At 42.9% G+C, this 22573-nt stretch overlaps 1 protein-coding gene across 3 annotated transcripts in view; it reads right to left on the reverse strand.

The window, feature by feature from the left end:
- The window catches only part of LOC104364992 (charged multivesicular body protein 3), a 36274-nt gene extending 14444 nt beyond the window's left edge, over window positions 1-21830 (reverse strand). The window contains exons 1-4 of one of the 3 annotated variants that reach the window (XM_042808193.1): window positions 21383-21830; window positions 19040-19179; window positions 8169-8284; window positions 3940-6067 (exon numbers count right to left, since the gene is read on the reverse strand). In XM_042808193.1, the coding sequence (XP_042664127.1) occupies window positions 4501-6067; window positions 8169-8284; window positions 19040-19179; window positions 21383-21608 (2049 nt within the window). In that variant the 5' untranslated portion in view covers window positions 21609-21830 and the 3' untranslated portion in view covers window positions 3940-4500. Of the gene's footprint in view, window positions 1-465; window positions 591-3939; window positions 6068-8168; window positions 8285-19039; window positions 19180-21382 lie in introns of those variants that run through there. The other 2 variants (XM_032987380.2, XM_042808194.1) reach the window with 2 other exon arrangements.
- Window positions 21831-22573: the final 743 nt, after the last annotated feature.

Raw genomic sequence — 22573 nt, forward strand, 5'->3', positions numbered from 1 at the left:
CAGCAAGATAAAAACTCAGGAGCCGCAGACTAAAGCTCCCCAACCCACACCACCCGCGGTGCGTCACTCCTCTGGCTACTGCTTCCGTGACCCCGAGAAGCCGCCCCCCCCCCAACTCTCCGCACACCCCCAGGGCGCGGGAGCGCTCTGACAGCAGCTCGAGGGCGGCGAGAGGCTGCTGCATTTCGGCAGAAACGAAGCAGCGGAGCGCGGGTGCCCGCAGCCCGCCTGGGGACGGGGTACAAGGGCTCCTCGCCTGCCGCTGAGGCCCAGCCGGGACAGAACTCAGCGGGGAGCCCCGCCGGCTCCAAACCCTCCTGCCTGCAGTGGCTCGCCGTCCCTCCCTCAGCCGGGTGAAGCCAGACCAGGCCCCCGGCACCGCGGTACCCGCCCAGCCCCACGCATCCCGGCCGTCGCCCCCAAGCCACGCTCCTCCCGAGGTGGCGCTGCCCGCCGAGGCCTCACCAGCTCCTTGGGCGGCTTCTCGGGGGTCTTCCCGAAGAGGCCCATGGCGGCCGCCGCCGCCGCCTCCCTCAGGGGCTGCCGAGCCCCGCTGCGCATGCGGCGCCGGCCCCGCCCGCCTCCGCCGCTTTCTACGCATGCGCATATCTCCGCCCCCCGCCCGCCGCTGAGGGGCGGCACCTGCCCGCCTCCGCCACTTTACTACGCATGCGCCTGGATGCGCCCCGCGGGGCTGGCAGCTCCCACTGCGCATGCTCCTGCCTGGCTTATTATGTATGCGGAGGGCTCCGCCCCGCCCTCACGCGGGGTGGGGGGGGGGGCGGTGATGTCCGAGCACCCCACGCGTGGGGTGGGTGGGTGCGTGCGTGTATGTATGTATGTGTGTGGGGGGGTGTCCCCAACGGTCACGGGGCAAGGGCGAAGACGCCCTTCACTGGGTCTGAGAAAACCCCGTTTCCCGCGCCCCTCCCACGCGCGTGGACCTGACACGCAGGAGGAAGGGAGTGCGGAGGCGTGAGCAGGATGCGGCCAAGGCCCTTAACGCTGCCTGGGCACCTGGCGGGGTGGGGGTGTGGTGGTTGTGAAGGGGAGCGGCGGGAGGTCAGAGCAATACACGCGGCTGATGGAGGAGGTTACATCACCACCTGCCTTCGCCCCATATTTATATATATTAAAAAAAAAAAAAAAAAAAAATCGAGTAAAGGGGCGACTCAAACCGCACTCGCCATCGTTCCCCGGCAGCCCAGGGAAGAGCCGCCGGAGACATGGCGAGGCAGGGGAGCCAGGTACAAACCCGGAACGGTCAGCGATGTCCCGTGTGCCCCCTGCCCCGCACGGCCTGGCCCCGCAGCAAAGGGCGGGTAACCCGGCCAAAATTAAGGAACAGCTTATAGCCAGCCTGCTGGGTGCTGCGGGGGTGAACTCCAGCAAGCCACTCCGTCTCCTCACACGGGACTAGAAATAATCACCCGTGCACAAAAACGGCGCAAAAGCTTAGGAAGAAAAAGGTGCGATGAGCTTCATCCAATTCTAATACCTTACAATTATACTTACCCTCATTATTTAATTCCCAGAGAAAGACATTTTAATAACAGTAACAAAAAGGCACAGCTCACCTTTGGTTTTTTTCCTTCCAAAACCTAATGCAGAACAAAGCCAGATCTAAACATGCTTTGGAAAGGAGAGCTCTCGTTTTGGACTGGGTACCAGCAGTGGGAAAAGCCAGGGTAAGAAAACAGTAATCACTGCACTTGAGACTGAAAAAGACCTTCAGAGATGAACTAAGTCCACCCGCTCTATTGCAACACAAAACAGCCAATCGCCTTCATTAAATCCACTGAAGTAGGTAACCTCACATCCATTGTGCCACGTTTTCTGTTTACAGTTGGCCGCCAGCCTTCAGGCACGACATGTCAAGAGAATAAAACACTACTTCAAGAATGTTTAGCGTCTCAGCTAACTCAAGACACTTCACAAGTACTAGCACGACCCAGCCCAGCGAGGCAAAACAAGCAAGCAGCAAAACCACTGACCTTGTTATAGGCACAGTCTTTGCTCTGCTCTCTGGGTTTGAAGCTGTCAGCACTTTGGGTAAGGGCTGTCTGAGATTCTGTGCTCTGTAGAAAACAATCCTACTTGGATGCTTCTGCTGCTACTGACATGAGCATGTCATAAAATAAATACATCCAACTGCTTTTTCTTTCCTGCAGGGACTACCAATACACTACACCAGCTGCTGTAGATTTTGAAACAGATGCATCGCCAAGAATTGGATCACAACAATTTATATAACCCAGGCTAACACACACGAGGGCACCGCATCTTCAGTCACAGCTATCTACTGGTCATAATTATCTGCTCATATGGATGTGCCCTCTGTGGCTCTCCTGCTAATTACACTGCAGTTCACGTCATTCATCAAAAGAATTGGACTAGTAGAGCACCTGAGGTCATTAAAGCAAGTCTTCAGCTGAAACAGGTGTGCACGATGGTTTGCAAATAAGGCTGATCCTGTGCACAGGAGCTCCTTGGGCCCAGGCTTTGTAGGAGGAGGTCAGCTTTCAGCAGCAGAGCTGTGCTCCAGAAGCGCACAGTGCCCCGAGGACGCGGCGTTGCTCGAACGTAGGGCTCGCAGGGTTTGGCAGCGTGCCGAGGTACCCGTGAAGGGGTACAGTGGCCTGCGATACAGCAGTTCGCCTGTGTACTTCAGTGCATCAACCACAGCCTTATTTATATTCATGAAAGTTCTCCTCTGTCTCCCCTTTGGAGATGGCGAGGCCGCAGTTCAGTGCGGGTTTCAAAACAGTCCTGAAACAATGTGGACTTCAAACCCCAGCTACTTATAATAAGCACATGGGCTAAGTGTCACATTGCTGCACAAATTGGAAGCACAAATGCTCTTTGCCCTCATTATGTCTCCCCACTGCTCTGCTGCAGCTGTAATGACAGATAAAGGGCATGTACTGACAGGTCTCAACTGGAATAAAAATTACTTTCTGGACCACAGGAGAGTTGGTGATATTATGCCCTTTCTACCTCCTTGCTTCAGTACTGCAATAGGGAAAAGAGAGAAAAAAGTACAATTAAAAACAGCTCTTCTGATAATTACAAGAATATCCTCTCGGGTGGATACCTGGTGACTGAAGGCATGTAACATTTATTAAAAAAAAAAATAGTGCCCAGGTACCCCAGACAGATAAACTATGTCAGACAACTTTATAAGCAGCAGCCCCCCAAATCTCTATAAGGGCAGAAAAAGAGATGGATTGTAACTGCAAAAGGGACCTGTGTTTACATTTTCTATTGTCTTCATTTAATTATCCCACTTTCACACATGGCCAAGAACTAGGAAATAAATAAAACAATGAGACAATTGAAAACATCTTTCCAGTTTAGCCTTTTCTTCTGCTTTTACCAGCTCATGCTCTTTTTTTCCTCTTTTCTCGCTCCCTCTCTTTTTTTTCTTTCTAACCAACATTTCTTCTCCATATTTTCAGCCAGATGATTTCTGAAAGGTACAACCAAAACCACAATTTCATATTGAAATATTAAGAAGACGCTAGCCTCTATTTTTTTTTTTATGGCACCCAACAACTATCACTTTTCTCCAAGAAATCACTTCAAAATAGCAGCAGTTGGAATCTGGCAGTTTTTACCTTTACAAGGCACTTTTGTCACTGCATGATAATATTCTGCTCCTTCACGATGGCTTGAGGCTGTAGAGGGGTTACCCTAAAGTCTTCCCAGATGTCTGCAGATGAGGGTGCTGGAGAGATGGCTGGTAGAAGAGGGTCCCTGTCTGATAAAGCAGTTTGTAATTAACTGGAAAACCACTGGCCAAGCAGAAGCACCTCGGCACAGAGGACTTACGAAGGAAGCAGTTCCCAGCAAAACACCATCGCCTTCTGCTTGGCCCGTGGCTAACACTGGAGCAGTGAATTCCTACATCGTTAGGAGATGATTTATTAGTCACAAAAGTTGTGTTATATTTTTATTGTCTTCACAGATAAATCAGAACCAGCAAGACATCCGTAACCATACACACAAAATATTTATCAAAACAATTAACATTACTAATCTCCTTTTAAAATAATTTATTTCACTGATTTCTTTTTAAATGGTACTGTCTTACAACATACATTATTCAACAAAGATGTGCTGAACAGACTCTAAAATAAGAAACACTTAAATTAAGCAATTGTCTCCGATTAGAATTTCAATTTCACCCACATCCTAACTTGTAAACGTTTGCTGGAATACGCATGTGTTGTAGGCTTGATTTTTGTGCTTACAAAAACAGCATCAAGTTTCTAGATGTCGAAAAGGTTATTGTACGGTAAGTATGCGTTCCGTTCAACATACAAGGCAACCAAATGATTCTGTCGTTAACGTTAGCATTGTGTATATTTTAGTTCACTGCACTAACATTTAAACTAAAACTCCAAACCACATAATCTTTTAAGTGACTAACATTTAAAAGGCAAGCAGTAATATCCTGAAAGCTTACAAAGGACATCAGCACACAGCTAAGATGGGGTATCATTCGTCGAAGGCTGTGGATGTGTATATGGCTGCTTTTTTTTTGTACGAAGCCCACCTGCAGACGGGGCAGTAGTGTCGCCCGCCCGCCAGCCACATCATGATGCAATTCTGGTGGAACACGTGGCCGCACGGCAAGCCTATGAGCAGACAACCGTTTGCAAAATTTTCTAGACACACAACACATTCTGTACAGTGCAACATCTCGGAGGGCCAGGCTGACCAATCTGGCTCCACGTCACCCGCGGTGCTGCACGAGCCGTACGATCTGGTTTTCTGTTCGCACGGCTCGTGATGACAGTATTTACTGGCACACGAACAGGTCTCAGCACCGCACCGAGGCTCTCCTTCACTGTGCCTATGAAACGTGTTTAGCTCATCGTCCTCCAAGACTTCCTTTTCACTCCTGAAGCTCTCTTTGTTTTCACTGTCAGAGTCACTTTCGCTGTCTTGAAAGGCTTCCAGCACTTCCTCATCAGAATGGACGCCAAGGCATTTAAACCTCCACATTGGTAGGTTTTTTATATAATCGGTTGGTATCAGAGGGTGAAGCCAGAGATCGGGGAAGGCCAACCGCTCTAAGAACAAATCCGGGTCTTCATCCCAATCTGAGTCAGAAGGAAAGCGTTGAAAAGAAGCAATAGGATGAAACAAGTAGCTGGTGTACCAGTCCCACAGGCTTGACAGCCACTCCAGATTATTAGCGTTTACTTCATCGGTGTTGTTATTGCGTCGTCTTTTCTTCTCAAAGTAATCAATTAGTAAACCATGACCAAGGTATGTGCTGAGGAAGAGGGCTGGATGCGAAGAGTAGAACATCCAATCAGCTCTTACCCAAGAAGCCAAAGTAGTTGTGTTAGAGTACCTGAAGAGTTTTAAACTGTACTCATAAAAGCTGTCTAAGTAGGGTAGTTGCAAAAAACCTAACACAGGTAGCCAGGAAATAATTAATAATGAATTATACGTCCCTAAAGTGCTTATAAGAACCACAAAACGCTTTATAGTAGCGCCTTGTGTAATAAACAGGTCCATCCAAGCCATCAGATTAACCAAAACTAAGCTTAAAACAAATAAATCATTAACTTCTGGTTGTAACGAGCGCAAAAAGGAATCCATGGCACGTAGCGAGATAAATTCACCAGTGTTATTTCCATACCTGTAAATCCCCTCAGGAGTCCTCAGTATGTACGATGGTGTCTTGTAGATACCAATTTCTGCCATGTAACTTTTATTGTCCCAGTTTTCCACGTTCACAAAAATAAACTCTACTCTTCCAGTAAACTTCACACTTAGTGCAGAGAAGAACGCCGGAGGCTGGTCAAGGTTGGCAAACAGGTATATTTTCACACGGTACTGGTCACTTTTGTTCCATTCTTCTTTTAGATGTTCAGAATTGTAGATGGTTTTGATTCGAGAAGCAGCATGGGCTGTGATCCATTTGAATATGTGCTCCACTTCAATTTTGCGCCCACTGTATTCCTTAAGCATTACTTTTCCTTTGGAGGTACTGGTTTGTGGAACCGACATAATGAGGGTGGATTTCAGCCAACCTCTCCTCCTGCAGTATCTACAAAGAAAATGGCAGGTTAGATTACAGAGTTTCACAACCCTGGAGCTGCAGTGCTTAAATTTCTGTTATAAACCCCAAAATGAGACCAGCTGAGTACCTGGGAATCTTTACATATAATAGTAGGATATACAGGCACCCAATATTCTCTGGCAAAGTGTATTTATTTTTACAATACATTTGTTACCTATCTTACAGAAATGTTGTAAAGAGATACATATTAATAGAACAGAAGAGGAATAGTATTAACTTTCACGGGTCATTATAGTAAACAAGGCCATACAGTCATTCATCCTTTTTAACTGGATTTGAAAAACATGCAAGCTAACTCTTCACTATAAAGCTTTACTATTAGAATCTATTTTTCCTTGGCCTTCCAGACAGGAAGAGAACCACTACAGTGCAACTCAATGTCCCACAGCTTTCCCGAGCCTGCAGATAACTTTCCCCCCAGGGCTTCCTTCTGTCCCAGTTTTGCCAAGCAGCAGTGGGGAAAAGTTAACAAGACACGGGTCTGTTTGCAGTTGCTTTAATGAAGCTGACAAGTGTCCATTTCCTACGGGGACCATTTTGGAAGGATGCAGGCAGGCTAAGAGACACGGTGAGAGAGCTTGCCTCAAAACCAGCACAGGGGGAAGCAGACAAATGCTGATGCATGATCTGGGCTAAAAGAATACCCCCACTGTCTGGCAGGCAGAGTGCTGAGATGGGATGAAATCCAAATCCACACCTAAAAGAAGAGACTCTTCAAGGCTGAACTCTGAGTCATGGTCCAGACCCCAGCAGCTATGAGACGAGTCTGATGACTCAGAAGATCCCTTCCCTCAAGCATCTTTCCTACCAGCACCACTATGCCACCCAATTTATCTAGGTTTCCTTTTAAGAAACGTCTGGCAAGTTTCAACAATCAATACACAGCCATCAGGCATGCAAATCGTCTGCAAGAACCCCTCATGCTGAAATAGGGGCCATCAGCCTCAGTCACTAGCCATCTTACCTACATCCTCTCTGGTTTTGGTATATTTATATTTAGACAATTACAACTCCTCATCTCAGGAATCCGAATGTAACATTTTTAGAAGGAGATGTAAGATATTACCCTGCCCATAAATGTATCCTGACTACTGGAGCATGCAGTTCTGAATTTTGGCTGCAACCTGATGAAAACTATTCACAAGGGTTTCCTCAATAGAAGTTCTTGTATTAGGAAAAAATTAGTTCATTCAAAACATAATATTTGATCATAACATTAAGACTCCTTAGGAACTATGCAAAGAGAAGTACTGCCAAGATTTTAAGAGGTTCAAATACCAGTGTTTTGATTATACGAGATCATTTTGCATAAGCACTGCAAAGTCTAAGAATTTTCTCTTACGATCAGCTCTTGAGATTTCTGTAAACATTTAGGACTTAAGCTGTGTAAGACATGTATATCCATACATGCCACTAGAAGTCTAGACAAAGCTTCTAACAAAATGTTAGAAAAAAAAATTATTTTTACAGCAGCACAGAATTATTAACAGCTGCTTTGGCTCGGCTCTTCTTGTTTGAAATCACACACAAACAACAGTGAATCTTGCATAGCACACTGTATGTTGTCAAAGGGCGTGTGCAAGTTTATATATACACATTTGTCAAGGAACAGGATTTGTCAGTAATCCTGAGAAGCAGGCACTGTTTGCAAGGTTCATGCTAACTTGTGTTCCTCCTTTCCAGATGACAACACAACTCTACAACTGATACAGTTTTCTTACATGGGCTATATATATTCAGTTTTGTCTTAAGCAAGCACAGTTCTTGTCCATGGATGCACAAACTGTAAGGCCAAACTCTTCTATTCATTCCCTTCCATTGCTGTATTATGCTCTGCATAGTCTAATCATGTATTTCCCACATGATGCTTTAGGAAGCTGCAGATCTGTGTTTATGATGCTGATAAATAACATAATAGAGAATTCTGAACAGACTTCAGTAGAGATAAAAACCATGAATAAAGCCACCTTCTGTCACAGCTACTTTTACAACAGAGCAAGCTCTGCTGCCAGAACACAAGTGAGCCTTAAGATACTGCTGGGATTTAGATAATCCTTTAAGAATATACCTGGGGTCACTGGAACAGTTAAAAGTGCCAGTACGTATGCCAAATCTTGATACTTTCTTCACCATTTTCTCCCAGTGGACTTTACCCACCAGTGGGCTTCTGTCATTTGCTATGACCTGTTGCCAAAAGAAAATAATAATTTAGTATCCCAGTAAGTTTGCTTCCTGAAATAAAGAGCAAGTTTCATGAAAACAGAGATCTAGACTCCCTTGATACCGTTTTCCCCTTCTCTTAGAACATAAATTATATACTACCGGTATTCACAATAAATGTCTTTGGAGAATGAAGCTGTAAGACAGAAATATAGTTCATTCAGAAAGACAAAAGTGCATCACCATTCTAAGTACCTGTTAAGATACACTATAGTGGTAGTTAACAAAAACATTGGGAAAATAACAAAACTATCATTAACCAGTTCATGATATGGGAGAAAGGGAGAGGGTGCATCAAGATCCTCTTTTTTGCAGTAAAAAAAAGATCATTATTTTATTACAATTCTCCATGAAAAGTTACAACATACCAAAGAGATGTTGTCTCAGAGCAAGTAAAATGAGTTGGAACGTATATACCTGGTACTGGATTAGCCTGCCAACAACCATTTCTAAGTGGTGGAGACCAGTGATTAAACTCTAAGATAATGCCTAAAAACCTTGACTCCTTCCAGCTTTGCCAGTGACTCACTCTGTAACTTTGCGTGACTGTTCCACCAACTCCAATGTCCCATCTGCCATTTCAGGATAATAATTCACTGTGATATCCCAAAGTCTAATTTGTTCTAACCTAGGATGTTAAAGTAGTACTTCAGGTTGCCTAGACATAAGCTTCTGCAGACACAAATGACAAAGAATAAGCTTTCATCCTCTGACTTATAACTGGGAAAGTGGGGGGGGAGTGGAGAAGAAAAACTTGCCTGTCTGCAGTTAAAGGTAATTTTGAATGACATGACTGATCACGCATTATTCCATGAGCCGTCACAGTTTCTATTTTAGAAGTGCCTCACATGCTTCTGCAAGCTTACTGGCAGCCACTTAAAATATATTTTTAAATTAAGTTTTGAAACTCCCATTTGTTAGGTATTTGTTTTTTTATTTGTTAGGTATTTGTTTAAACTTCTCCCAGTAATCTTCTAACTTAATAACCTCAAATGTCAGCTTTCCTCTGGAAGTTCAGTTGTCACCATAATTAACAGTTCTCTCTGTAGAGGCTGAGACAACCTGGGAAGTGTGTCTGGCCTTTGAGAGTCAAAAAAAAATCACCTGCTTTGTGATAAGTAGCATCCTCTCAGAAACTTAAAATAAGAGAATTCACTAAGAACATTCTACACAGGGAAACAAAGTTAAACTGAAGTTACAGATTACACTCCCATTCCACTGAGCCCAAGATGTTTAAATAAAACCAGAGGTGAACATCTAGGTAAGAATCCTTCAATTTGTTCTCAAAACACACATATCACACAGAAAAGCCTTTTTGATGAGCTAAATGTAACCTTCAAGTACCGAGACAACCAGCTGGGGAAATCTGTTGTATTATTGAAGCTTCTGTACATCACCCAATGTAACTGAAGCAATTACTTTGGATATTTTAAACTTCTTCCTCTCATGTACTTCAGCTAAGAGAGACCACACTCCTGAAGACACCTTTAATGCCAGTATATCCTTAGAGCTACTACGGCATGATAAATGCATCCAACACAGTAAAGAGTCACTGTTTTATTAGTAAGCATCAAAGTAAAATGGTGATAACTGGATTACTCTTTGGTACAACTACTGAGAGATCGGTTTCTTCCAAAATTCTGTGTTCATGTTCTGAAAAAGCCTAGCACAGTTATTAAGAGTATGCTAACGCTATGTGCAAGAGGACCAATCCTGCTCAGCTGTTTCTTCTGTCTGATACTACAATACTCACTTTAAGCTTCAAGAGAAGTAGATTTGTTGCACATACGGTCACCAGTATGTTTTACTGTCATCTGGCTGTTTGTACTAGTGGATTTTTTAACACCGGTTTAATTCTCTTCCTATGAAAAAAGTCTTTCCTCTTGGAGAAAATTATTTATGCTGAAGGGCAGTGACACAACTAGCAGTTTCTATCTTGTAACTAGAGAACCCTTAGAGAACCCTACTATGGCTTTGCACACTGAAGCTTTGTAAAATTCCTTGGGCTCATGCTTTTTTATGTCATTATGGAAAAAAACAAAGCAAAACAAAACCAAAAAACAGCTGCTCCTTACAGACAAGGCGCACTTACAACATTGGGAGTTCACCACACAGAGGCAAGGGTTTGTATTTTGGAAAGTAGTCATAATCTCTGTGGATGAGGGAGCCTGAGAAAATACTGCAGGTTAAGCAATCACAGTGTAATTCAGTTTAAATTAAAGATAACTTGAAAACACTTGCAATGGATTTTATTTAAGATGTGGGAGTTTTTATAAACTAAGATTTAGCTTAAAAACCTGTGACTAAGGAGACTAGGAATTTGAATGGGGAAAAGACCTGGAAGTTCTTCAAGTCCAAGGTGATAAAGCTATCAGGATTTTATATTTCAAGAAAGGGGGAAAAAGTTGTCAAGTCCTGCACTTCTTCCTAGCAAGCACTTCCAAAAAGATGTTAGAAGTAGTGTAAGAATCTACAAGGAATTAAAAAGGGTCAAAAGAAGAGCTAGCAAAGATACGCAAGAAATCAAAAAAAGTAAGGAAAAATGAGCAGTTCAAGTTAAGACTATACAACTAATATTACAAGCTGAATCAAAAGTCATATGAGTAAGACTTTTCCAGTCATATGTATAAGAATAGAACAGGGGGAAAAGCAGCGGGATCATCATACAATGATGATAGCATAGAAGTGTAAGATAATTTTCTTTTTAAAATTAAATTAATGCTGTGACTCAGTTTTCAATAAAGAGGAGATGGCTGGCCATGGACAGGTTAGCAAGTTTATGGCAAGAGACTGTATCACCTGAAGATGGAAACAAAACTCAAATAACTTAACGCACTTAAATCAGAGTAAGCAGGTAATCTCCCTCCCAGAACTGTAATACAATGAGCACACAAAATCAGATGAACCTGTGAAGATTTCTTATAAAACCCCTGTCAGACTAATTTACATTTTGACAGGAGAATAACAAGTTAGTAACTATATTTAAGAGCAAATGAAAAAATTATCCCACCAGTTTGATCTCATCAGTATGCAAAACTGTAGAACAAATTTTAACGGTGCAGCGACAGTTAATTTTTCACCCCTTTCTAGCACTAAAGATGCATCATTCCTGGTTGAGAGTTAAAAATCCATCTTTTCCTGAAGGAAAATAACTGAGTTTCAAGAGAAAGGGAATGTAGTACCCTTTCTATAGTTCAGCAGAGTATCATGTATTGTGTCACATAGAAAATTTTAATGAGAACTGGAGATAAGCTTTTACAGTGAGTAAAAAAAAAAAAAAAGTTTTAAAGCAAGTAAGAAATTGGCTAAGGCGAGAAAACATCAAAATGCCAGAAAGGTGCTAGCAGACTACTTAATAGATTTACCTTAGATCTCAGTTGAGCATATATTCCTATTAATGCCCTTTCTGCGGAAAGCTGAAGTCTCCCAAAGCCATTTGTAGATGACATAAAATTGGGAAACAAGTCCATGTACAAAAGAAGATTATAATGCCATGCAGGAAGAGCCTCACAAATCTCGTAATGCAGAGTGTCAGAAATTAAATTGAATTCAATAATGAACGGGACACTCAGGGAGTTCATCAGTTAGAAACAGCGATGGGAGGAAAAGCTTGTGTCTATTAGTTTGATCCAAAAAGAACTACCAGCCATCAGTATTAACTGGCTGTGAAAAAAGCAAAGCCCAGGATACAACATACCTGACAAAACAAACTGGCTGATTGACCTAACATACTGGGAGTAGTGGAGGAGACATCAGGAGTCAGTGAAACTAAAGGGCAATGTCAATTTAAGTGCAATAGGAACAAATTAGCTATGAATACACTCAAGCCAGAAGTCAGATAGACATTTCCAAGAAGAGAACAGTCAACAGGAGTATTACACTCAGTCAGTTTACCATTTGAAACAGCAAGATATTTTATAAACACATATTCCACAGTCTAACAGAGAGATTAACTCATCAAGAAGGTCCCTTTCAGTCATATGCTCTATTTCATTTTAAAGAAATAAAGACAAAGCTCATGGGAGAAGGTATTTTTTTATGAGATCTGTTAGCATAGCTGGGAAACAAACACCACATTTAGAGGGACACAAACCTTTTAAGCTTTTCTTATTATAAGCTATGTTCACAATCTGTAAAATATCATATATCAGAGCAACAAATAAGACAATCAAGATAATTAGATTAATCCATTAGTCATCTTAATGGGCTAAGAGAATCCAATAGGATCAAAGTAACCCTGCTGTTTAACAATCCCACATTATGAAACAGGTCTACTCCCTAATCTATACCTAACCCAGGTCAGAGGACTGGCTCTGACTGCAAAGAGTCCGAATTACCATCTCTTTATATGAATTACTGGCTTCTTTAGTGGAAGAAGATGCTGAAGAGAAGGTCAAGGCTTCACTGAGCATCCATCCACAAACTTCCTCTGAAGTCTTAGACACAAGTTTCTTCATATTCCATCTGTGAATTTGGGAGGACCACACCATATCCCAAAAAGTCAGGAGATACTCGACCAGTGACTGAACTACTGCAAGGAAATTATGCCACCAAGATGTGCAAAGTAAAAATGGAAAGACAGGCATTTGGAAATCTCCTTTATTTCTACATGTTCTGATTGACTTTTCTTGTTTAGTTTCCATTCATACCTAAAGAAGGTGGCTTCCAGATACCACAGAAAACAAAATAAAAATATAATTCACCTAGGGTCATATAATACTGAAATCCTGATGATTTCAACAGGCATTTGAATAGGTAGCTTTTGCATTGGAAGACCTCTTCTGACTTTGAATTAGACAGAGCTGTCCCAAAAGAGCCCAATCAAGAATGTAATTAATAGAATAATTTTTATTTATATGTTCAAATAGCCACAGTTACGACAGTAAAGAAGAAAACAGGCTTTAAGAGCAAATACCCTGGAGACAGAAAGATATAAACACTTGGAAAAAATAGCACATCAGCAAGACACTTTGCCTCTCTCACTTAAACCAAAACAAAAGTGTCTCAGGTAGATGCACTGATATTGTAATAATTACTTCATAACTGTCATCAATGTAGTTGCTCCTTAATTTTCAGTTGTCATTAAGGATATTTTAAAAAAATTATTTTATGAAACATACATTGAAAAATATACTAAGAGAACAATGCTGATGTTAAAGAGCTTGGTGTATCAATGCAATATGCAAAGACAGACTCCTCTTCTGGTACCCCTGCAGCACTTGAGCACAACATGATAGTAGCCCCACTTGAGCATTCTCCTATTTTCTGTGCATTTAAGTCAGATCTTGTTCAATCTCTCTTAGACGTGTGTGCAGAGACTTCAAAACAGTTCACGGTAACAAGATTTGGTCTCAGTAAGTTCTAAAGCTCACTTACAACTAAAATCGTTTAAATATCACAAGGCATGAGAATGACTCAGACAAATGCAGAACAAACACTTCATGGTATATCAGCTCTCATTATTTTAACCAATTCTAGCTCCTTCACTTATTTTCTCTGTTTTCTCCTATAGCTAAGGCATACAGAGGAAATTAACGTACCAAACATTTGATGCGTAAGAATTACAGCATGAAGGAGTAAAGATCTTATACATATCCTGATAGTTAAGATACTAAAATAGGATTAACTGGTATTTTTTTAATAGGGAATAATCCCTACAACGTACTGTGCACGAGACCAGGTATACTGTCTGGAACAAAAACACTCTTAAGTTGTTTCCACTCCAACAGCTCAGAGCAACCTGAGTCCTTTGCAGACCACAGCAAGGATAACTTCCCACAGAACCTGACCACCCTTGACACACAGCTTTTTTGAAGAGGACATTTTAAAATCAGCCCTTAAAACTAGTTATTACTGGTTCTAACGGCCTCAGGAACTTAAAGTAATCTCAGTAACACTAAAGGGAAAAACATCCCGATGAATCGTCTACTCTGCACATTCGACAGCCTTTGTGCCTGGTTAGTTTGATTAAGAGTCACTCCATTTGTGTTTGATACATTGCGCCAGAGAGGGGAACAACACTAAAAAAAGAAATCAAAGCAGAAAGGCAGAATTGTGAGCTCATCACAATACAGCAGAAGCTCCAAGCTAAGCAATGCACATGTGGGTTTTTTATATATATTTTTTTGTGATGGAAAAACATTCACATTGGCAGTATCTCTCAGACTTTATGGATTAGGAGTATGTGCCATGAAAGGAAGAGAAAGCTGCATCCAAATGAAAGTGCCAAGGGAAGCTCGGCATTATGTAAGCTGGAATTTAGCCAGGATACCAGGTGTCAGGCACACCTGCTCATACCAAGAGCACACAATTTTGAATACACACGAATAGTCACAACCTGGTTTTATAGCTTAGCCACAAAGACAACAACTCCAAGTGCTCATCAACTCTGGGCACTAGGGCACTGTGACAGGCTTTAAACCATCAGGTCGAACAAAACCTATTAAATATATGACACCATTTCCTCCCGCACACACGCACATACAGAAAGTTCTCAGGAGCGATCAGTCCTCACCCAGCCTCAGAAAGTCAGTCTCCCCATGAAGGAATACAGACATTCGACTGGAAAAAAACGGCATGATTTTGCCAAAGGCAAAACTGATTTCTAACTTATTTAATGAACTTATTTATTTAATGAGATTGTATGTATGCAAGAATCGTCAGGCTGGTTCGGCAGTTTCCAGTTTGAGATATCTGGACCCCTGGATGTCCACGAACTCCTACACAGTGCCTGCAGAGGGTAAATGAGCAAAGAAAGCCTGATATTACTGCAATGAGTCCCTGCACTTGCTGGAAGATTTTTAGGGATCCACAAAGATACAAAGGTTCAAAACCCCTGGTCTATTAATTAAGCTGCTTACATGCTTTTATACACTTATTGAGACCAAAACTTACCGAGACAAATCTTGTTACTGTGACCTGTTTTGAACCTTTTATATCCAACAGCTATGTTGCAAACTATCCACCCATAGATAAAACAGAAGGAAAAATATTTGGACAATTCTCATTTAGAAATACAATTAATTTTAAATGGACTGGCAAGTTAATTATTAGAAGCATGGAAAAAAGCCCACTTGTTCCAGATAATGTCAGTAAGTGTCTACATGACTGACTGTACTTTTATTAATTCTGAGACATCTCACGCTGTATTAGTTGGCATTGTGCTGATGAAACTGAATTTCTGCAGTGTCGCTCTTTTCTAAGAATTCACAACTGGTTCAGAATCCATCCATACAAATTAAAGGTATCTGGAGATTTTTTGCTTTTCTTGTTTGAGAAAGAGACCGTGAGAAATAAGATCAAAATAGGCAAAGACACAAGACCACATCCATCATAGCATGCAAAAATTAACCACCTCAAAATCACATGTAATTTCTTAAGGGAGGTGGGGTGATCTATGCACCAATCTGAATAGCTCAGTTAAGCTGTCAGTTAAGTCAGAGGTTGAGAATAAATGAGCTTTTATAATGAATTAACATGGATATGCAGGCCATATGAGAACTATTACATTCAAGCTGACAGTATTCTGCACTCTTGACTGGGTATCAACACTCTCAAGAAGGATACTGAAAGTTAAAATTGGGTATCCTATAGTAAATGAACCTGAAGGGCTACTGGAAAAGATACAAATACTAAACAATGCATTTTAAAAGCATTGAGTGTTTCCATTTAATTTCCTTGCAGCAAGAACAACAGATCACCTAGCAAAATTAAAAAGGCAAATATGAAAATTACCCAGCCTACATGTAAGCAAAAGAAAGACTGAACGACCACCAAAATCCTGCAGGCACATCCCTTGCTCTGCGACTACATCAGTTGAACAAAAAGCTGCGATGCAGAATAAACTGCAACATTTTATATCCCTAATAATGTCCCTTGCACACCTACCAGACACAAGCAAAATGTTTATCCTCCTGCTTCAATGCCAGGAAGAAAGTTCCCATTACTTCTCTCTACCGCTATGTTACAGTAGAGACTTTTAAAATAAAAATATACATTAACATAGATTTTAACTTTATTCAAAGAGGATTTTTATCTGTAGATCATTCACTGTATGATTTTAAAAATTCATAATGAGTATAATACTGTTGGATATGACAGGCTTCTAGAGACTAAGCGGAGAGCATGAGCCATAGCAGAGTATGGAAAAGTGAGAACGTTATATGTTACTCCTCTACCAACAAAAGAAGCAGCTCTATAAACTACCACTCATCCTCCTTGCCAGCCAAAGAAGTGCACAAGAGCAGCTGGCAAGAAAGAAGAAAGGCATAAAAGGAAAGGTGATGAGATCATGAGCTAACAGGAGAAAGAACATGCTGCTGTCTGTGCTCTATGGAAGCTCCACATAGGAGCAGAGAGCACCTGCCAACAGCTACACTGGTAAACAAATCACCATGGAACATGGATGCTTTGCATGTGGATTTCCAGAAAATAAAGAAACCAAACCACAGAACGCCGTTTCCTTATGTATGTACTTCGACTTTCTTCAAGGAATTAATCTTGCTGGCTCTAAATGATAAATTCACATCTGAATTTGTGTCAAACATACCAAGAAATAATACTTGTTTCCTCTTTTTCCTTTGATTCTCTGCAGACAGTGATGGCTACCACATTACCAGCCCAGAAATTCCATTTACATGAATTAGAAAATAAAAATAATCTTCAGAGTCCCCGTTCTCCCATACATCATCAGAAAGTCTTCAACCCAACAAACAGCCGCTATGCTAGCCGAGCCAGAGCTGTTCCTCTCCCTCTACTGCTTTCCAGCAGCCCTCGCTGACAGATTCAGGGTCAGGATCCTGAAAAGGATCTGGAGATCCTTTCTGCTTCCCAGCCAGCAGCAACAACAGAGCAGAGGAATGCTCCGACCTTGTCTGCGGTCACCAAACCCATCCATGACGCATCCTCACTTGCATAGTGTCCGCTGCCTAAGCATCAAGTGATTAATTAGCTGTAAAGTTTCCACAGGATGCCTAATGGTAGGGGAAAATGGGCAAAGGGAGGGTAATCAAGAATTTGAACAGAGAAGTGATGATAAAAAGAAGCTTTGGAAGGATGAGGTCTAAGAAAAGAGCATGGGAAAACCTGTGAAAGGACATGAAGAATCCAGCCCAGGAGTCAACCAGACTGGGGTTACAGTGGGGAAGGGAGGAAATGAAAATTCAAAGTGATGAAAACTCAAAAGGCGTAACTGAAATAAAGAAATTTGACATGTCTAGTGGTTTTTATTGTGCAAAAACAGATAAACAGTGTTCAGCAAGTAAATTACTCAGTAAATTCCACTATATTTTTTTTTTGCCACAGCTATTGTGACCAACTGAATAGCTGTGCAAATATTCCCAAAATGATGACAACATTCATCACACTAGAGATATCAAAACACAGGCTATCTGATCTGCTATTACGAAGCTAGCTGAAAATATATTACGATTAAAATTCTGCAAGCAACAGACAACAGAGAACTACCATATTTTACTCCTTTGAGCTGCATGGGGAGGAGGGAAGGTTTTTCATAGCATATTCACGCTTGTATTTGTCAAGTAGCTTGGAGATGTGTAAACTTCCTTTCAACACTCTCTGCTTGAAGAATGCCCTTCTGTATGATTTAAACCTGAAACTTATATTCCATAAACTCCAAATATGTTTTTCCCAAAACACAAATGCCATTTCGACTCTAAAGGTGATCTGTCCTCTCATTGTGTATTTTAGGATGAGATCTGATGTGGTGACAGTGCAGGTCTAACAAAAGGAAGTCATTAAATCTTGATAAACTATTTAAATAGGAAACATGACGTGAAGAGACCAGACAAACCAGGCAGGAAAGCTGTCAGCAGAACGATTAATTGTCTGGTGGAGAATTTTGATTGCCTGATGTGCCTATTAGCAGGGAACTTATGCCTTAAAAAAACCCCTCCTATCAATAGAGAAGTTGATGCAGAAAAGCATTTTTACATTTTAGTCTGTATTACTTATATTCTCAAGAGTGACGATAAATTATTTCAGAATCCTATTTGCAAAAGTCTGCCTCTCTTTTCCTAAACATTCTCTTATTCCCATGCAGCCCTGGGGAAGCACACTCTAAAATCAGTAGGCCCACAAGGTTTGGGGGAAGATTAACTTTAAGCTACTGGAATATGTTACAGAAGCAGGCTGCTTCCCTGGGAAGTAGCACACTTACAGCTTGCCTTTGTGAAGAGGCAACAGAGGTTTTAAAAGCGCTCTAAGCCCCTTAGGATAAACAGAAACTTAAACTGGTTGGGTCTGAGCCTGTAATGTAACCAAAAGGAAGAGCAACACCAGAAGCACCTCCCCTGTGCCAGCTGGGAGCATCTACACTTAATGAACCTACTTCACACATTACACAAGCTCTTACAATACCAGGGCCAAGTACTTGCATAGTCTGTGCACGTAGGTGTGTGCTGCTTTGCTTGTTTTCTGTTTCTAAAAGTACCTGGTTTTCAAAAAGCAATCCACAAAATAACAAGTTGTTTTTTTTTTTTTTTTTTTTTCTCCTTGTCTGTACAGGAACTCTGTCACTTCCAGCCTTTCTTGTTTTTCTGAACAGATTTATTCCTTATGATCTCCCTGATGTAGTTTATCTTTGCCACCATCTCTCTGTTACATACTTTTACTACAAGTTAACTACCCTCATAAACTCCTCCTTTGAAACACATTCTGGATGGGATAAATACATAAAAATAAATGATCAAATTTCTATACCTGTACCAGCCAGATCCCATCTTTTGTGTCTTCTACAAGCTCATAGAAGTGCATTTCACCACTGAAGTTTGTACTGGAAACTGATTCAGAGGCCTCTTCCTCCTTGAGAGCAGAATAAAGCTCTCCTTCCATGAGGTCTCCTGAAAGAGAGACAATTGTAGAAATTCAGTTAAAATGGTACTTGAGAAAGATCATTTCATAAATTCTAGCAACAATTTAGTAAGCTATATTTTATGTGGTTGCTGAAAGAACCTTTTCAGTACAAATGCAGCTAAATTTTAAAGTTACTATAATTCTATCTATAGTGACATGACCGAATAATTTTACTTCAGCTGTCAGACCACAGAAGACATGAACACTGTACCGCACATGCTCCTGAGCAGACAAAAGAATAAACTAACATCTTACAAGCCTCACTCTGCAAATAACAATATTCAGTGGTTGAGAGCAATTTTAATTGACGTATCTTTGCTTTCATTTCATATGATAGCAATTTTGCAGCAACCAGCTTTTTATCACTGATAATTCAAACAGACTTCCAAATTTTCAGTCAATAATTTTATACCAAAAAAAGGTGTTGATTGTCTCATTGCAAGGAAAAATCTCAGGTAGAATAATTTAACGGTTGGCTTCTGTTTGCACAGTTGGAAAAAGTTCTCGTGAACTCCAACCCTAGCATGGTAAAGAGCTCACAGTAAAATCACCTGATAGTGCTTCCTTTGTAATCCCATTTCCTTCTCATGCTCTGTTTCACAATCATTACAAACACTGTTAATCACAACTAGCATTCTAGTAACTAATCTATTAAGCTTGAAGACATGAATTCCTGTCCAAAAAGGCTGTTTTCTTCAAAATATAAAAGTGTAACAGCTGAAACCCTTGAAGGGTTTCCAAAAGTATTCACAGAATTTAGGGAAGAAAAAAAAAAAAAACTACAGAAAAATGCTGTGAAGTCTGTTGGTATGAGAAGTGTTTCCATGACATTTGAAGAAGTCGGTTAATACAGTTTGTTTGGAGTTAAACACTTCCCTGCAGCATTTGCAACCCAAACATCATGACATCATGGAAGTACCTGACAGTCAAGGAGTGAAAGTGATTGGAAACAAAAGCGAAATCACCTAATGCTTTTTACCGTTGGAGCAGCAAAGAGAATAAACAACATAAATAAACAATGAACAATAAAAGCAAATTAGATTTAAATGCCCAGCATTAATATAAATTATTTAAAGCAGTTAGCATTTTTAAGGCTATGGCACTCACTACTTTCATCCAAATAATTTTTTTTTTTTCCTGTCTGGACATTTGAGCCCCTCACCGCTTATCCCAGTCACTGGGATTTCTCTCTCTCCTGGATCAGTTGCCCTTTGATCATTGATTTAAAAGCAGCTACTCACATTTTCCTGCTTGGCTGGCACTACAGCTATTACATCAGCCCCATCTCCCAGTCCTTGGGGCCAGCTCCCTCCGACTACTCCAGGCTAGCATCCTTACTTTCAAGACACTTCTGCCACTCCTTACATCGCCTCTGCTCTTCACCCTTCACTATCCACCACCTCTCAAAAGTCCACCTTTTTGACCTCGGTTTCCCTACTTCCAAAATGCCTTTCTAGCCTTTTTTCCAAGCCATTTTTGGTACATAGGATCTACTTCTGCTCTTTTTCTATAAAACCACCGCATCCCTCAGCACCCATCCCTTCTGCTCCTCAGCCTTAAAATCACAGCTTTGCTCAGTACCCATCTTGATAGCAATACCTGTAATAAAATCAGTAAATGAGCAGAGAGGAATACATGGAAAAAAGCTGGCCCCAGCTGTAAATAGTAACCCACTGCCTATATCTGTTTTTTTCCTCCTCGTTTCTCACGACAGGCAACATTCGCTCTCATCTGTGCGACCACCACCTCGCCACCCAGACCCCAACCGCCCGCACCAACCCGGTGTAACTCAGCTTTAAGAACCGTTTTTCTCGGTGACCCGTCTAACGAAGGCCTTCCCTCCACGCAGCCGATTTGGGCTTAAAATGCCGCCGAGGTTTTTAACGTCACCATCCCTTGCCTTCCTCCATTTAACCGCTCCGGCGTCTCGGTCCTTGGGGGGGGGGGGGGGGGGGGGGGGGGGGGAAGCAGCTGGGTCCCCAAATTCACCCTGAGAAAGCGCTGGGTGGGGGGCAGTGTCTCCATCCCAAGGGCGCCAGGAGCCCCCGAGGGGGGTCACCGGGGATCGCCTTCCCCACGCGTGGGTGGCAGGGGACCGACCTCTCTCCTCACGCGTGGGTCGCTGGGGACCGAACCCCACCCCCCCACCCCCCCCTTCCCACGCGTGGGAGACGGGGGAGCTCCTCGTACCTGACTTCTCCACCAGCTCCCGCACATCTTTTTTCTCGGGCAGCCCCGAGTGCCCCAGCCCCCGGCACTCCAGGATGGTCCGCAGCTTCCTGAAGCTCAACGCCACCGGGTCCACCAGCTGCGTGGCGAGGAAACCGCTCTCGTACCACGCCACGGCCTCGAACACCCTGGCCAGGACGAAGAGAGCCAGGAAGTAAAGCAGCAAACAGCACAGCTTCACCCACATCTTCCCGCCGGAGGAAGGGTGGGGGGGGGGGGGGAAAAGGGAGGGGAACGGGGGGGGGGGGGGCTGCCCGCGGAGATCCGCGCCGGAGATCGCGCTGCCGCGGGGCGGGGAGGGGACGGAAGGGAGGGGAAGGAAGGAAAAGGGAACCGGGGCGGGGAACGGGAGGGGGGGGGGTGGGGGGGGGTGCTGTCAGCACCGCGGGGCCGTGGCCCCCCCGCCTCCCTCCCGCCGCTGTCCCCGCCCCGGCGGAGCCGCGGCCGCCGGCGGAGACATAACAAGTGACGTGAGCAGCCGGGGCGGGGTGGGCACCGCCCCCCCCCTCCCCTTTTTACACCCACCCCCCCCCCACCCGTGATTCAGCACCACCGGGAGCGGGTGGGCATCCGTGTCCCTACCCCCCCGGCAGCGACCGCTCTTGCTGCAATCAAAAATCCGACTCAGTATAAACACCTCGACTAGCTCGGGGAGATCCAACACACACACGCACCACGCCCCCCCCCCCCCCCCGGGTGTTTTTTAAGAGAAGAAAAATATTGACACGGCTGGAATTGCGTCGCTCTGTTTGGACAGTTTTAAGACGGCACCGTTGGTTTGTATTCGGGCCGCTGGGTGCATTTGGGTGTCGGTGTGATCCCTGCGCTCCTTTCCCCACCCCTTCGGGGCCGCTGGAGCAAAGAATAAAGTGAAATTCATCCGCATGGATTGAAACTGGGGTGCTGCAGCTTCGCACTGGCGATCGAGCACCTTCAACTTGTGCTCAAGGCAACCGGTGAGCACCACGACTCCTGACAAAGGTTTAAACTGGGTCTGCTCTTCACATGGGAAGCATGTGGAGTGCAGCGTGGATCCTCGTTTGAGTGGATCCACAAGTAATCATCTCGGGCTACACAAGAAGTGTTAGGCTGCTAAAATACAATTTAATCTGCTATACAAAAAACACACTAAAACCAAGCTTTGTCTTCAAG

Source organism: Tyto alba, unplaced genomic scaffold (assembly GCF_018691265.1).
Source record: "Tyto alba isolate M040663 unplaced genomic scaffold, T.alba_DEE_v4.0 Super-Scaffold_6, whole genome shotgun sequence".
Taxonomy (NCBI): domain Eukaryota; kingdom Metazoa; phylum Chordata; class Aves; order Strigiformes; family Tytonidae; genus Tyto; species Tyto alba.